General features: G+C 42.0%; 1 protein-coding gene across 6 annotated transcripts in view; it reads right to left on the bottom strand.

Annotated features, from left to right (window-relative positions):
* The window catches only part of LOC117005044 (BDNF/NT-3 growth factors receptor-like), a 333795-nt gene that overhangs the window by 87541 nt on the left and 231083 nt on the right, over nt 1–15171 (bottom strand). For all 6 annotated transcript variants that reach the window (XM_033076269.1, XM_033076272.1, XM_033076273.1 and 3 more), the window contains one exon: nt 7883–8055. In XM_033076269.1, coding sequence (XP_032932160.1) covers nt 7883–8055 — 173 coding nt within the window. The remainder of the gene's footprint in view (nt 1–7882; nt 8056–15171) is intronic.

The following is a 15171-nucleotide window of genomic DNA, read 5'->3' as shown; positions in this document are numbered from 1 at the left end:
GAGCATTAACTGGAACAATTGGTGAGGAAATTAAGGTAGGATGCAGGAAAGTGGAAAAGTCCCTTCATGTGAAAAGCTTCCACCATTGCAATTGCCGGTAATCTGCTAGAAGCAGACGTGACAAGCAACTTGCATCCTAACATCACAGCAAAACTCTGTCCCACCACAGCATGGTCCTGTAATAAACAGACCCCTCTCATATTGTGTTGTCGCCAGCACAATGTTGGTAATTACATTTTAGACCCCAGTACCAACAACATTGAAATCACCAAGCTTTGTAGAGATGAACCCGCTGACTGCAGGTATAATTTCACTTTGACTAACTCTACCTATGCAACCTGTAGTTGGCAGAATGATCCAGCTGATAAGTCCGGTCTGAAGGGTCTAATTTTTACATTCAAAATTTATGCTATGACTAAACCTACACTTACTGCAATAATTACATACCATGGCATTAGCACGTCCCTAGTGCGGAATGAACACAATGTTTTCCCTTCCTTCGTGACAATGCGAGGTGATGATGTCGTGATAAGGTGTAAATTAACTGATGGATTCCTCAGCGAATCTGTGTACAGCTATGGCATAGGACCGTACCCTACATTGTGAAATTCGAAACCAGGAATGTTGGTTAAACCTAACTGCTGTACAATCCTCCCATAAAGTCATGTGTGGTAAAAATAATACCAAATACTGGGCAGAACTTGATGTCAATGTTGTAACACCTACTACCCAACTGTCGGTTATGCTAACTCCAAAATTTTCTGAAATTGGACCATACGTAATTAGGAAAACTGGGCGACAACAAATTTTGCTCAATCCAGCGTGGTCCCTTAAACAAGTCAAATTGTTAATGAAAAACAATGTCTCAGAAGTCCAGCCCGCTTGTTCCTCTTTCTTACAAACCTCTTTTGAAGGATGGATCACCTGGTTGTGAAAGCGGGACCCCTCTAAAAAACGAATTACTAGAGACATAACCGGTGTTGTGGGAACAGGACTGGGAATTTTGAATAGCATTGATTCGGAAACACTAATGAATAAATTGGCTACCACAACCGAGGATTTAACCAAATTGCGGCAACCACTGCAGTCCTCCCTAACGGCTTTGGGAACCCAACAGTGGTTGTTGTCAAACATATTACCAAATTGGGAAAAGGTAGATGTGAATGATCACAAATTGATAGTTAATGCACTCCGTGCTACACAAAGTAACTTTTCTCTTGCCCTCAGCTGTATCCAGGCTCAATTATGGATACAGTCAGTTGCTGCCTCCATCATAAGGGAAGGCGAGGAAGGCATTCTTCCTACTGAAATTCGTAAAATTATTTGGGATAGCACCACTGACTTTGACAAAGAATTCCAATCCTGGTGGAATCTGGTAAATTTTACCTACGATCCCAGCACAAACATGACCACAGCCTTTGTGCTAACAATACGCAATGCTTCAGTGCATTCAATATTCCCTATCATTGCATTGGGACTGAATCATGACGGAGCTGTTCTCTATCCTTCCAAGCATAGGGAATGGGTCCATCAAATTGGTGGGAAGTAGTAAACTGTCAGTCTGGAAACTTGAATTACTTGAGAACAACAGGGGTTTATCTGTGAAAGTAATGCGATCAGAACTCAAGATATTTGTTTAGATACTGAACAGAACATCTGCAATTTTGAAATTCACCCAAACGAGACTCCTGAGACAGTACTGGTATATATATACAATGGCTGTGCATGTTTGAGAACTGCTTGCGATAGTATCTCTGTGGAAAATTTAGTAATAAGCACTAAAAATCATTCAAATTTTTGTGTTTGTAACTTTACTAAAATTAGAGGATGTGACTTTTCTTTTGTAACTCCAGTTATCTCTCATCACCTTCTACAGTCCAATTATACACTGATCTCTGATTTATTGCCTACTCCCATTGGAATGAATCTCTCTTTGGTAAAGCAATTGCTGCTTCACCAAGACCTAATTGGTATCTTAGAAAGAATTAAAAGAAATGGACAAAAAACTTTAATAACTGTTTTCCATAATGTGAAAGAAATTCATCATGTTCTGGAAAGGGTAAAAAGAGTTGCTGAATACCGATGGTGGGATACACTTTTTGGGTGGTCGCCTACTGCCACAGAGGTCCTAAACAAACTGAGTCATCCCATCATCGTTCTCCTGATCCTGGTCTTGATTGGTTTTGTTTTATCAGCAATTCTCTATATTATGAATTGGAAATTTATGAAACGGTTGACACACTTGACATCCACACTAAATTTACACAAATATGTCACCATTGACATCCCTAAGGTTATTGATGTAAGGAGTACTGTTTGATCTTAATATAAAACAAAACATGTCCTTGATTAAAAGATCACTTTCTTTTGACCGTCCTGTAATTTGAATCATAGTTGAAATGGGTTATTTTTTGATTATCTTAACTTTTGATTATCAGTTTACAAATTGCTTAATCGAATTGCATTTTGAATTTTTGGTTAAAATTGATTGTTGCATTGTATTTCACATTGAAATTGACCATTTTTTCTCTGTAAGCAGAAATTGTTTCTATGGAATGAAAATAATTGAATAATTGAAAAGATTGATCATTTGTTTGTTTTCCTTCCTCTTTTTCTTTCCCCTTGTCTCTCTTACTCTTCTATCCTATCAATTTTCCTATCTTTGTTTTCCTTGGGATGTGCTACCAACTCGGACGAGTCCTGAAGACGTTGGAATAAGACCACGAAGAAGCGCACCTGACAATGGTCGTGAGTCACGAGGTGGTATAAGGGTTGGCCTGAAGATTGCCTGATTCTGCCTCACAATCATCATCAGAGACTGAGACCCTGAGACCCCCACCACTCGTTCCAGGCCGGAGTCGCTGAAGCTACGCCAAGGCGGATGTTCTAATGGACTGAGTCTGGTTGTGTGCTGTATTCGTTACGGTGCACTGTGCCCTAGCAGGTGCAGGCTGAACCGTACTCTCTGCAGTTGAATCAACAGGCCTCAGTCTCACAATGGTCCATAAATTTTCCCACCTTTTGGCCAGCGGCCCCTCGCCTTGAAATGGACTATAAAGTTATCACCCTCAGGAGAGACTTTTGGAGACTTCCTTCTCCCCACGGACAGAAGACATCGCCGGATGATCCGAGAACGTCCCATCTGTTGGTAGCTATTCCCCCTCCTCTCTTCTCCTCCCTTCTTTTTCTCTGTCTCTTTGTCTCTCTTTTCTCTGTTTCTTTGTCTCTCTGCCGCTCTTTGTCTCTCCTCTGTCTCTTTCTCTGTTTCTTTCTCTAATTCACTCTCTCTCTCTCTCATTCTCATTCTCTCTCTCTCTCTCTCTCTCCCTACTCCATCATCCTTTTTTCCCTCTCCTCCTCACCATTACCCCAAAAACTGAATTGTTGGACCTCAATAAATTGCTTTGTTGCTTGTTGCTGAACAAAACCTTAGTCTCTTCTTGTTGTCCTTTGCACCTTGCAGTAGAACGCACCATCATTAGCCCCGCTCAGGTTGTACGGACCGTGACAGAGGGCTACAGCACAGACAGTATCTAAATTTCTTCTGGAAGAAATCATCTCCCGGTATGGTATAATCAACTATATAAACTCAGACCAAGAAACACATTTCACCTCAAAGGTTATTAAACACCTGGCTGAAGCCCTAAGAATTTGGTGGGAATATCATACACCATGGCATCCCCAGAGTTCTGAACAAGTTGAGACAATGAATCAGACTTTAAAAGCTCAACTATCAAAATTAATGATAGAAACAAAAATGTCCTGGCCAAAATGTCTCCCCTTAGCATTATTAAATATAAGAACGATGCCTCACTCTGTGACAGGGCTATCTCCTTTTGAAATGTTATATGGGATACCATATGACCATGGGATGCCACTGGGACATCCAAAAATAGAAGATGGAATAATACAACCCTACCTGATAACAATAAATAAAAATTTACAGGAATTGCAAAAACAGGGAATTGTCACACAAAATGCTCCTTTGAGGTTCGCCATACAGAAAATACAACTGAAAAATCAGGTCCTCCTTAAAACCTGGAAAGAGGTTTCTCTCTCTCCTCACTGGGAAGGTCCTTTTCTTGTCCTTTTAACCACAGACACAGCAGTCCGGGGAGCAGAGAAAGGCTGGACGCATGCCTCCAGAGTGAATAAGATAGAGACAACCGAAGAAACACCCAAGTAGAAAGTGGCTTCCTTCCCTGGAGACCTCAAGATAAAATTGCGCCGAACAAGCTAATGAGCAACCTAGATCGGATACGGTGCATAGTTTCCGAGTGCAGGTGTTTTCCTTGTGTTCATTTCAGGTGCCAGATCTGTCGTGGGGTTTGGGTTACACATTGTGTACGGGGGCTCCAACCTAGAGGGCTCTGTACTAAGTGTTTTGAAAAAGAGCTCTCTCTGACTGACCGAATTCTAGTACTTGCCACTGAATTGAATATCATTGAATTAAATTCTGTAGAGTGGTATCTCTTATACCAACACAGGATTAGTGAAAAACTAAATTGCAAGACTGAAATTTTAAGAGTAGAGTGCCGGAGAACAAATAAGGTACCTTGTTGGATGGACACGATAAAATTATCGAGGTGGGATGTCTTTAAGAGGCAATATGCAGCTCGGACTTTGCGTTGGTCCCCTGAATAATACCTCTGCTGCCAAGAAGATGGTTTCCCTCTCCGCTGACAGTAAATTAGTGGGCATAGGCAGAGGCAGAGAGATACCCTTATGGGGAATCCTGGTGAACCTGAACCTAGTCATATTCCCACCGATTAACGCATACCCAAGGAATTCTGCAAAGCCATGACAATGAGTGTGGGGGATACCCACTAATTAGCACCCCTACTCACTCTGTCCTAGCCAACTGCACCCATAAAGGAAAGGAGGAGTACTGTACCTTTAATGGTACTCAGTATGTAAAGTGTAAATGGAGAAAGAAAATAATATGCTATGATCTCAAGGCAAGATATGGGAAAGGGCAGTCAAAAATATTTGTTCACAATATCCAGAAGAGAAATGCCAATCAAACACCTCTTCCCACATGTGAACAATGCAATCGCTCGGTGTGGGTGGAGGGAAAACAAAAGTCGGTATTTGTAGCTTATTTTCAAGTGAATGAGTTGTGTTATGACAATACCCAATAAGATATGTGTGTCATGGAATGGAAAACATATTGGGTGAGCAAAAATCTGAGGTTTGAGAATGGATTGATCTCAGACACTAAACCAATCATCATTGACCTACTTGAAGAAAATGGCAAACAGGTTTGTGCCCAGTTTAATAACACTTTTTGTTTCTCCACAAACAAGAAAGGCATAGATCCTGAAAGCAAGATAGAACAAATAGCCTTAGAAATGAAAAGACAGGAGTCAGAAATGAGAAAGAGGAGACTAGAACAGGAAAGGTTGAAAACCTTAAGTGAGCAATATGATTTACTACAGAAAAAGTACGACAATTTTGGTCTACCAAGATCGGAAAAAAATTTGTTTATTGATTTGATGCAAGAAATTGCAACTGAATTAGGATTGTCCAACTGCTGTATTTGTGGAGGACTCAAGTCAGCAGAAAAATGGCCCTGGAAAGGTGAAAGTTTAATTCCAGAGCAGCTCCTAAGGTGGGACAAAACGTGAATTTCAAAGTCACTCCGAAGACCCGAGGGTTGGGTCTTAGATAAAAGAGTAATTGGGACCATTTGTATCAGTCGGGAGGGCAAGGAATATACAGAGATGGTGGGATACACCCCGTGCATCTCCACCCTAGCAGTAAACTCAAACAACAAAAGCAAAACTTGGCAACCAGACACCCCTGCTGGGTACTGAAGTATAGAAAAAAGGAATAATTGTGAATGGAGTGACAGAACTGGACTTTGTTAGAACAAAGGCTCTGGAGCTAACCCTTACCAATCACTAGGAGAGTTAAGTACTTATTAGACCAAACCAGAAAGCACAGAAATCACCTGGAAAGTTCCAGATGGGATATACTGGGTGTGTGGAAGGAAAGCATACGGTGAATTACCACAAAGGTGGAAGAGGTCATGCACTCTGGGGATAATTCAGCCTGTTTTCTTTACCTTGCCAAGATCTGACAGTGGGATGTTGGGGGCACCCCTCTATGAGACACTGAAAAGGGAAAAAAGAGGATTGAGAAAGATACTCTCTGATGTTGGTGGTAGCCAAACTTGTGGAGAGGAAGAATGCCCGGCTGAGAGAATAATTAAATATTATGGTCCTGCAACATGAGCACGGGATGGGAATTGGGATTATCGGACCCCGGTATACCTGTTAAATAGGCTAATAAGCCTGCAGGCAGTGGTACAAATTGTGTCCAATTACACTTCAGATGCTCTCGAATTGTTAGTAAAACAGCATTTCCAAATGTGAGCTTTTGTGTATCAAAATAGAATAACCCTGGACTACTTGTTAGCCGAGGAAGGAGGGGTTTGTGGCAAGTTTAATGAATCAAAATGCTGTGTTGAGATTGATGATTATGGAGAAACTATAAGGGATCTTGCTACAGTGATAAAAAGGGTGGCACATGTCCCGGTGCAAAAATGGAATGCCATTCTCCAGGCATCTTGGTGGGAACAGTTATTCTCGGGAGCATGGTGGAAAAACATTGTATTCTTTATCCTGTGCTCAGTAACTGGAGTCATCTTCCTACCATGCTTGATACCTTCTTTCATCAGATTAATACACTCAGTCGTGCAGGGCATGCAAATAGCTGCTATGCCAATGGACCCAGAACTTGCATCTGGGAGAGTAGATGGTAAGGCATCCAAATTACTGAAATTGGGAGAAGGGGAAGTGGATACCAGTACAGTAGAGGCACTTGCAAAATTTGAAGAACAAACGGGGAAAAATAATCTCCCTTACATAGATTATAGAGATAAGTCAATGGAGGGATGGGATAACCATGATGAATCTGAAGAAAACTGAGAAGGGAACACTAATTAATTTGATTATATAGAAGGGGAGGGATTGTGATATATGTTGTTATAATTCGTGTTTATATGATATAAGAAGGTTGTATAAAATAAAGAAATAAAATAAGAGAACTTTTCAGCCACTTCCACCAGCACCCGGAACCATAGACAAAGGCCTTAATTAGCATATCAACAAACCTAGCTCAACGAACCTGAAACCACTCGACAACCTAAGAGGAAAAGATCATCGATAAAGATCATGTCAAGTACCACATATCAGACAGTCAGGAGGTTCCTGGGAGTTCCCCCATACCAATGTCAGTTCCTGTAAATCCAATCATCTCCACCAGGAAAAATTACATTCCAAAGCTTCGATTCCCGTAAGCAAAAAACAACCCTCCCAAGGAAAATTACACATCAATATGGAGTAGACACAGTCCTCATCAGGATTCATCGACACGCAGGAAGGACTTTTGTCCAGGGTAGCACCAAGAAAAGGATTTAATCTGAATATGAGAATCCGCAGCAGAAACAAAGGGGACTCTCACCTCAGGCCAGAAAAATTGTATAAAAACTGGGCTCCCCAGGATGGCATTTGTGAACACGGGAGAGATCTGGTGCAATAGAGGCCAGATCACCGTGGCTTGTTGACCCGGCACTGATTCCCGGGGTCGGTGTTGTTCTTTTCGTTTGTGGCTTCCCAGGACCATATTTTCGGTCGCAAAAATAAAAATTGTTGTTTTACTTCTTAATTCGGCTTAATTCGGTTATTATGTATAACATAAAGAAACAATAAGGCCCACATAACAGTAGATAAGATAAATCAGCAGTGTTACACAGATTTTCACTTCTAGGTCTCTGCATTTTTCAGTGAGAACAGCTAATTTGACATTAAGTTGCAGTCATGCCTACCTTCTCTGCCCACTTCTCACTTTCCAACATGACACATATTGGTGGATTTACCTGAGGAATTTGTTAAGATCTCCATTCTTCATATACTCAAAGACCATGATGAGTGGATCACCCTCGACACAGACACCATAGAACTTGATGATGTGCTCATGTTTCAGGTTAATCAGCAGCTCTGCCTCACGGTGGAAGTCCCTGCAGGCATTTTCACTGGCATCCTTCAGTGTCTGGTGGAGGAAGGAAATATATAAGGAAGAGATGCTCACAGAAGGCAGCACAAATGTGAGGAAGCACTGTAAGATAAAGATACTACTGTGTAAAGGATGAATAAAGTGAATTCATAGTACAGTAATTTCATGACCATAAGGTGCACCGGACTATAAGGTGCACCCCCCTGGGAGTTGGCAAATTTCGCAACTTTGAACATTATATAAGGTGCACTGGACTATAAGGCGCACGTTTTTTTGCTGCGAAGATCCGTACCGCACGCAACAAAGTAACGAATTAGTAATGGAATCCCACGATCGTGGAGTTTACTGGCAGGTGCTCAATTTACAAACATTTTTCACAGATTGGTGCAGCCTTTAAATGCAGCCCCAAGTTTCCTCCCCGTGTGCGGGGCCCGGCACTCTCGCCCACCTTCGGCGCCGGTTGGCAAGGTGGGGCTCGGGGCGGCGGTGGTTCGGGGCGGCTCGGGGCCGCAGCGGCGCTGCTTTTGGGGCAGTGGCTTGTGGTTTCTGCGATAGCCCACTCCCGCCCTCCCCGCGCCCCCCCAGTGCTCCAGCAGTCCCGCGCCCCCCTGGCGCTCCGGGAGCCCCGTGCTGCGACGCCCCGCACCGCTGTTGCCCCGATGCCGTCGGTTTTCCCCCTGCACCGGTGCTACCCCAATGCCGCCAGGCTCGCCCCTTAGATAGATTTATATAAGGATACATCCCTGGACAAGGATTTATAATCTGAGACCTCAGTCAGAACCTCCTTTGGAATTCAGTAAATCTATTCATATGTCTAAGATCAAGCATATGCATAAGCAACTGGAGCATAATCTTAAATTGGAGGAAGAGAGGAAGTAGTTGCAGAAGAGAATTTTGGGGATGTCTTAGGGTAACTTTATGATGCCGAATTGTATCCCCATTCATTTGTTTAGCCCAGAAATAACTTTTGCACCTTTAAAACTAGATCTGAGAGTAAAGGGGGGGGGGGAGAAGAAGAAGTGGTGGAATGTCTGAGGAAGCTGTATTAAAAAACATATAGAAAAGAGCTTCAGCTCTCACTCTCTCTCACGGACTTTATTGTCTGTGGTACGGACAGCAGGACAGAACTCTCCTTTGTTTTTAGTTAGGTTTTTTGCTAGCTGAGGCAAAGAAGTTTCCCATACTGTGACTTCGCTTTTTCTTGAAACTGATCAGCCTTGTTTTGGACTGAAAATCCAGAAGAACACCGGGAGCTCACGCCTGTGGCCCACCGGGGCCCAGGACATGGCATTTTCCAGCACAGGAGGGACTGATAAGAGACTGAGTGAGTCAAGCTACACCCCACAAAAAGGGACTCTCTCAGAATTTGCCATATCTTCAGAACAACGAGAGGTTCCATTGTTAAATATTATTCACTTTGCCCTGTTTGTGAGTACTTTACTTGTTAAATAAACAGCTTTTCCCACCTCTCTTGAAGGAAGTTTATGTCTCCAGAAGCAATAAAGAAAAATGCCACTTAAATTTGCTTTCTAAAGGGACCTCATTCGAGGTTTCCTCCCAAATTTGCCCTAAACCAAGACAGGGGAGTTGATTTGAATTTTTTCACATTTATACAGCTTGAAACTATTGTGTATTTTGATTTTACAGGAAATATATCAACACTGGATCAAATGGGAGGCTCAAATGCATAATGAAATAATGCTAATTTAACTCAACCCCACTGGCAGTTTTAGATCCTTCTTCAAGAACTATGCTTCAAAAGCAAAGAAATGCTGTCATGCTCCAAAACTCTCAAATTCTGACACCAGTTGAGTAAAGAATAATCATAAATAGCAATAAACCGCTGCTGTGCTCTACCTTCAGAAGATACAGCAGGGAATGGTAACAGGTTGTCAATGCTCAGAGGAAGTGAAACCTGGGCTCTCTACCTCTGTACTTTACAATTAGACCCAATGAGAAGGAAGATGAGGCAAAAAAGAAGTTGCTTTCCTTTAACTAAGGATGGTTTTCCCTGGGTATCTAGTCCCATTATTTTCTGTCCCCAATTTATATACAGATCATGGGACCCAACCACACTCATGATAACAGACACTGAACAAGTTTATACAATGCAATGATTCTGACAACAAACCCAGTTCTTAGCTGCAACAGTCATGGTTTGTTCAAGGTTTGCCTTCAACAGACACAATTTTATCCACTTTTCTAGTATTATATGCATTCATGTGTGAATAAAGGGCTAAAAGTCAGAGAAAAGGCTTGCCTATGCCTGATCACCACATTCTGTCCTATCATTTTGTTTTTATATTTTCTTGTTAAATGTTTTCTTAACTATTTGTCTGCATAATCTCACTATCCCATATGTGTATGTGCTTACAAGGACTAAGTGACAGTTCTCATGAGACCTGTATGTGCATGTTCTAGTTCCAGCCAGGATAAAGTTAATTTTTTACAGTAGCTGGGAAGGGGGCATCGCCAGACCCTAATGTTATTCAAAATCCTTGCAAGGGAGGGAACTCAGTGATATCTTGTATCTGATAAGCTACATAACAGCTGTCAATTAAGGGAGAAGAAAGAAGATGTCTTCCTGTTGAACCAGTAGCCATGGCAAGCTCACAGATGTAATAACTGACACACCTCCATTCCAAAATTACTCACCTCCAAGGTATGGCCACCCCTCACAGAGCATTTATTTCATTGACTATACCTTAGAATTGTACATAAATCAGTGACAAAGGTATATATGACTAGAATCACTCAAGCTCCATCTAAATGTAAATAAATAGTATAAAATTAAGAATTAGGAGAAGTAGGAAAGACTCCATTGCAACTGCTGGGATCAGTTGATGATGGGCTGAACCTGTTTTCTCCCCTATATGGATGCCTTTAGGGTAAGACTCATACTCTGTGTGTGCCATAGAGTAACTCAAGCCAACTTTTGTTAGGGATTAGAGATTACCCATATATTGCTTTGAATGTGTTTTTGCAGCCAGATACTATCACCAACAATCCTCGAACCTTAACCCGTCACAGTTTTCTATTATATAAATAAAGAGTATTATTCCATAAACTGTTAGCGTGAGTCCTTCAAGGATGCTATGATCCCACTTCTGACACCAAAATAACGGTAGGATCCAATTATTAAGAGATACCTCTGCCTGAATTAAAGTGAAAAAGAGACCATATGCCAAAGTCAATATTACAGATTTTGTTTAAGAGTAAGTGTAAGGGAGAGAGAGAGAAATAGGAATAGAGGGAGTGGAGGAAGAGAAAAAGAGAGAGAAAGAGAGATCAAGCAAAATATACTCCTGTGGCATCTTGTTGGCCATTCTTCTGGTCTTCTTGGTGGTGGGAGTCCTGAAGTGTTCTTCTGCAGGTACCACTTTTAAACAGTCCAAGTCCCAGGTATCCACAGAGCATAGATGTTGTTCCCACAACTTGGGTTGGCATGTGTGTAAGCATCTGCTTCCTTTCCAACAGTTTTCCATGGTGGGGATACTTGTATGGATGCTAACCAAACCTTCACCTGCATTAGGTCTGAAATTAGCTCCTTCCTGCTGTGCTGTCTGTACTTATCTCAAGTTCCATTGTGGTGGTTTAACCTCATGGGGACAGTGTTTTGAGATATGCAACTGCATTCTTTATGTCCTCGTACCACCCCATGGCTCACACACTGTCTCAGGGACCTTTCCTCAGTTCACTGGTTGTCCACAGGGGTGATGGAGATAGTGGATAATAGGAGAAAATACAGAAACAACAGAAACAATGAGTAATCATATGTGGATACTGGTGAAAGCCAAGGAAAGATGCAACTTGTATTTTCTCAGGCTGCTCAAAGGAAAACAGGAGAGAAAGAATTACAGTAATTTCACGATTATAAGCCGCACCATTTTGTCTAAAATTTTGGTCCGAACCCAGAAGTGCGGCTTATAATCAGGTGCGGCTTATATATGGACAAAGAACGAGAAGTTGCTGTTTTAGTTTGGAGGACAGGTGTCTGTTGAGAAAGGCAGGAGCTTCTCTTTGAAATGGAGAATGTAAACCCCCTCCCTCCAAATTATTATAATTTTGAAATCAAGGGGCTTTCAGGCAAAGATATGGGAATTAGCAATAACAGTTCTTTACTAGAGAAATTAAAATAGAAATACAGTACTACAAAGAAACAAACTCCAAACCCTGACAAAGTCAGAGTACAACCTGATGCCCCGTCAGGCAGGGTGTTGGTAGCAGTCCGATTAAATGGTGGCTGCATCCTCCTGCAGTGACAGATGTGGTTCAGTTGGAGTAGTGTTCCTGTAGAAGGTGCAGTTTCCCTCCGGAGGTCCAGTGGTGATGTGGAGAAATCCAGCTTTCCTCTGGAGTCCAGTGGAGAGAGGGGTTCCCTTAGTGTCCCAAAACCTCTGTTTTTATCTTGGTAAGAAATGTTGGGCTCTTCCCCCTGGTTGGAGCAACTTCCAATGGGATGAAGTAATTTTATCAATCACACAGTGGGACTCAATGGGCCATTAGCAGAAGATACCTCCCTTCAGGAAGGATGAATTGTGAAAAGATAAAGAACACTGCCCCACCTGGTTTCAATGGATGGCCCATTAGCAGAATATCTCCCATGGAGATAAGGATCACTGCCCCCACCCTCAACAGATGGTGATACCTTTTATCACACTCTGTATTGCAACCCAAGACAGTTGCCGACACCCGGAAGTGCGGTTTATAATCAGGTGCGGCTTATAATCGTGAAATTACTGTAATAACAATGATTAGTACCTGTTGTTGGCACAGGAGAGTGCATGAGAGACATGACAAGGGGTGTTACCTTCCTTGCACCAATGAAATCAAGTCTATTCTCAGTTCCACGATCTAGTCTATAAAAGTGTGGTTGTTTCTTTAATAAAGGGCTTTTGCTTTCTTCTGCCTCAGAAGGAAGTATTGTTGCTATCTTTTCGCCGCATCCTAACCTTTTATAGCAACAATCATACAGCATACAATAGGTATTCCAGTCATTAAAAATACAAATCCAATTGCAATCAGCAACCCAATATTCATTAGCTACTGACCCCACCCCGTGAGTCCCAAGGATTAGAATATAGACTTCAGCCAGGTAGTGGGGTTAACTCCTTGAAGCCAGTTTTTGGGCTGGAGTTCTGATGTTTGATAAACCATTTTTTAAATTTTATCTCAGACCCTTTTAATTGGTGATGTTGCATTGTAAATGGTAATACAACATTCCATTTCAATAAGATTTAACATTCCACATATCCCTTGTTCCTTTAATAATAGCATATCTAAGGCTAAGTGATTTGTAAACCTATTTTCAACACTTGTTGGACTTGCAAGTTAAGCTCTCTGAACACATACTTAGTCCAATTACTGAGGGCATGTTCCTGCCACATAATATTTTCCAAACTCCATTGGTGTTGTGTGATAGGAGAACTTAGTTCCAGTTGTGTCCTTCCTGCTGATGAATAATGAAAGACATGATTTGGGAAAATGGATGGGAACTCTATCCCACACCTTAGACTAGCATGCTAAGTTAGGCTCAGCCGTGAGTAAAACTTTCTATCAGAACATCCTTAAGCTAATCTAAGTGGTGCAGTATAGCCACTTGCCTTGCAAATCCAGGTGTTTATAAAGTAAATTTGAGGCTTGAAAATAACCATAGAATGACACAGCAGGTTTTGATTTTTGAATCGCATATAGGGGTATCCCCAACAAATACACATCATGTATTAAGAAATTTAGTTTTTCAATCAGCCAAGAGTCAAGGGGATCTCCAGATCAAGTGTGGATGGATTTGTTGAAGAGGTATGTTCATATAAAATGGGGTTGTCTCTTGACGACATTCACATATACTTCGAGGAATTTATAGGTAATGTTCTTGTCCCACTGGGTAATTCTACACACCATGAAAAATTAACTTTTAGCACACATATGGTGTTTTGTTGTCTTAATGAGTAGTAGATGTGAGGCATTTCACAATACTGTGCCATTTGGATGTGGGCCCAATATGCAACTTTTACATACAAATTTCTCATACAAAATACAAAAAGGTTCTCATATAAGAGGTTGTCATACAAACACATCTTTACATCATGTCTATATTCTCTAGGGGATAGAGTACAGCTCCATTGTGATTTAATATTGACACAAAACAAAAACTGTGCCTTTACTGTTGGTGGGGTGTCTTGATTTAGGGGACAGTATTGCCAGAAAAGAAAAAGGCAAGAGTTTTTTCTCAAAATGGATAGTGAAAAATTCCCTCTTTCCCAGTTTACTATAATTTGGAAATTAAGGAACTCTCAGGTAAAAGGTATGGGTTTTAGGAATAACAGTTCTTTACTGATATATCTATAAGACAAACAAGAACAACAACAGCTATGAACAGATCAGTGACAAAACAGAATGAAACTCAGTTTTAGTCCTTTTGTCCGGTCAGGCCACACGGTCCCAGTGGAGCGGGGGAGGAGTGGTTTTTTTTCTCAGTCGCAGGAACTGCGGGAGCAGGCAGGCGGTAGCGACAGGGTCGTCTCAGGTGGGAGACGGGTGAAGGAAAAGAAACTTCTGCTCACTGTTTGCGTTCCAGTTCTCAGTGCTTTTCTCAGAAGCAGGAAGCTGTAGCAGTGTCAGAGTGCAGGGCCTGGTCGCACCACAGAGAAAGAAAGAAGTTTTCTCCTCCACGTTCGGGCTGGCCAGCGCGAGTGGTTCATCGCAAGGATAAAGCAACTTAGAGCTATTCATCTCTACCCTCTCTTTTGTCTTGAGCAATTAGAAACCAGGGAGTTGCTCGACCAGGTTACTTTGACATGCTAATGGGAAAAATTCTCTCCACTGAGGGAAAGAGTAAAAAACTCCCCCAATCCCCAACATGGGGTTATAAGTAAAATTATTTCCCCTTCAAATTACAGTAATTTCACGATTACAAGTTGCACTGACTATAAGTCGCATCTCCGGGTGTTGGCAAACATTTCATTCTTTGTCCATACACAAGCCACACCCAATTATAAGCCACTCTGTCATTCGCAGCGAGGACCCGCGTGCAACAAAGTTCCTGGATAGTAACAGAATCGCGGGATGGCGGGGTTTGCTGGCTCGCCTTGGGTCATGAGGGTTCGGGGCTGCCAACGGGGCCAGGTGGCCCAGCTCGGCGCCGCCACTTGG

This window comes from Catharus ustulatus, chromosome W, assembly GCF_009819885.2.
Source record: "Catharus ustulatus isolate bCatUst1 chromosome W, bCatUst1.pri.v2, whole genome shotgun sequence".
NCBI lineage: Eukaryota > Metazoa > Chordata > Aves > Passeriformes > Turdidae > Catharus > Catharus ustulatus.
This window is presented reverse-complemented; position numbering and strand designations above follow the sequence as displayed.